The sequence below is a fragment of the Atta cephalotes genome, assembly GCF_000143395.1.
Source record: "Atta cephalotes unplaced genomic scaffold scaffold00028, whole genome shotgun sequence".
Classification (NCBI taxonomy): domain Eukaryota; kingdom Metazoa; phylum Arthropoda; class Insecta; order Hymenoptera; family Formicidae; genus Atta; species Atta cephalotes.
The window spans coordinates 4019578-4021762 of NW_012130092.1; the positions used below are offsets into that span (position 1 = coordinate 4019578).

Below are 2185 nucleotides of genomic sequence, written 5' to 3' on the forward strand. Positions count from 1 at the left end.
ATACCCCCCACCCCCACCACACACACACACATACACACACAAAAATGTAATAAGAAAGATTTATTTCGATTTTTATTTTTTTCATATAAAAATACACGCGCAAGCGTATGTATATGGGATTGGGGGGAGAGGGATGGTGGAGGGAATGAGGATGATGAGAGTGCATGGCATATTGTTACCTAAAATCTCTTTATTTATTACAGAAACTTGATTTCGAAGCATTAATAGAACTTCAAACGCCTATAACAAAAAAAAACCAATCAAGCTTTGTGCCTATGGACACTTTTGCTCAATGAAAAATTATAATATACTAATGTTTCAGCCAATTTCACCGAAGGCCTATGATTTTGTGTGCGGAGTCCTTTAAATTAAGAATATATATTGATAACATCTAACTTTGATCATTGGCGCTCTCTATCATATGTATGTTGTACATAAATAAAAATTACGTATAGTGTAAATCGACTTTAAAAGTTTAGATAATAAGATAATAAGAAAGAGTAGGAAAGAAAATATATGTCATATATTTTGTAGGACATAGTTGAAAATGAAGATATTAAATTAGATGATATGTTCATTGCTTCCCTCATCCACGATCTTATTAAGGTAAGTGTTTTTGAAATTTACACTATACATCGTAAAATTTTAATGCAATTTTATTAAACAGGGCATGTCATATATTCACGAGTCTTCATTGTTAGTATGTCATGGGAACTTAAAGTCTTCCAATTGTGTTGTAACTTCACGTTGGGTACTTCAAGTCTCTGATTTCGGTCTTCATAATATGCGTCATTGCGCCGAATCTGACAGCATCGGTGAACATCAGTATTATCGAAGTATGCGGATGTTTATTCTATATTTTATCAAATTGTATATTTCGCGTTATTTTAATTATTATATGAATCAAATTATTATTTAATAATGTTTAATTACTATTTATCCCGGGTAGACTTATTTTGGAAAGCCCCCGAGCTATTAAGAAACTCACATGCTCCGATTAAAGGCACTCAGGCAGGAGATATTTATTCTTTCGCCATTATTCTATATGAAATTCTTGGACGCAAAGGACCGTATGGAAATATAAATCTGGAACCTAAAGGTAATTATAAGTGGTAACGTGTGTAACGAGGAAGTAATATAAATATAACTTCAATATTCGATTCAAATTACAAAAAAAATTAATGTGATTATTAATAATATTATGACAGAAATCATAGACCGAGTAAAAAGATTTCCGGAAGATGGTGAACCACCGTTTAGGCCCAATTTAAACGTACTCTCCGAGTCGAAAGCAAATTGTGCCGATTATGTTGTTATCACTATTATGGACTGTTGGGCAGAAAATCCAGAACTTAGACCAGACTTCAAAATGATAAGGACTAGATTGAAGAGAATGAAAGCTGGATGGCATCGAAATATAATGGATCAAATGATGAACATGATGGAGAAGTATGCGAGCAACCTCGAAGATCTAGTCACTCAGCGTACGGGACTTCTCTTGGAAGAAAAAAAGAAAACTGAAGATCTTCTTCATAGAATGTTACCTAAGTAAATTTTCGCAAACTGACATGCTTATCAGTAAAAAATAATAAGTATGGCTATAAAATTGATCTGAATGATAAATATATGTATATTTACAAAAAAGTGTTTCATTTTAGGCCTGTCGCGAATTGTTTGACAAACGGTATTGGGGTAGAACCGGAAGCTTTTGATTCGGTTACTATATACTTTAGTGATATCGTTGGTTTTACTGCAATGTCAGCTGAAAGTACACCATTTCAGGTATATATTTTCACTTATTGGTTTATAATTTAGTGAAACAAAAATGTTGTAAATCAGCCAATGCGAATCAACACAGGTTAGGCATATGTGAAATCGTATATACTTTATTCTTGAGAAAAATTGACAAACTTTTCATCTCTTTCGATTGAGTCTTCCTCCTCAGTGTAAAAATAAAAATAAAATCAGTGAGATATAAATTTAATATAAGAGATGCGGTGCGAGATTAATTGAAGTATCTCGTTATATATAATCGTTATATATATTCATAAAATGATAATAATGCTGTCAGTCGTATCTAATAAAATACTCAAATTTAACATTTCAGATTACGTATAATATTAATGATGATATGTGAGATTACGTATATTAACGATGATATGTGAGATAAGATATGTTAGCACAA

The 2185-nt window shown here is 31.9% G+C and overlaps 1 protein-coding gene across 1 annotated transcript in view; it reads left to right on the top strand.

Annotated features, from left to right (window-relative positions):
- The window catches only part of LOC105620714 (guanylate cyclase 32E-like), a 65905-nt gene that overhangs the window by 58973 nt on the left and 4747 nt on the right, over window positions 1–2185 (top strand). The window contains exons 10-14 of the mRNA XM_012202206.1: window positions 535–606; window positions 668–836; window positions 950–1099; window positions 1209–1548; window positions 1659–1782. Coding sequence (XP_012057596.1) covers window positions 535–606; window positions 668–836; window positions 950–1099; window positions 1209–1548; window positions 1659–1782 — 855 coding nt within the window. The remainder of the gene's footprint in view (window positions 1–534; window positions 607–667; window positions 837–949; window positions 1100–1208; window positions 1549–1658; window positions 1783–2185) is intronic.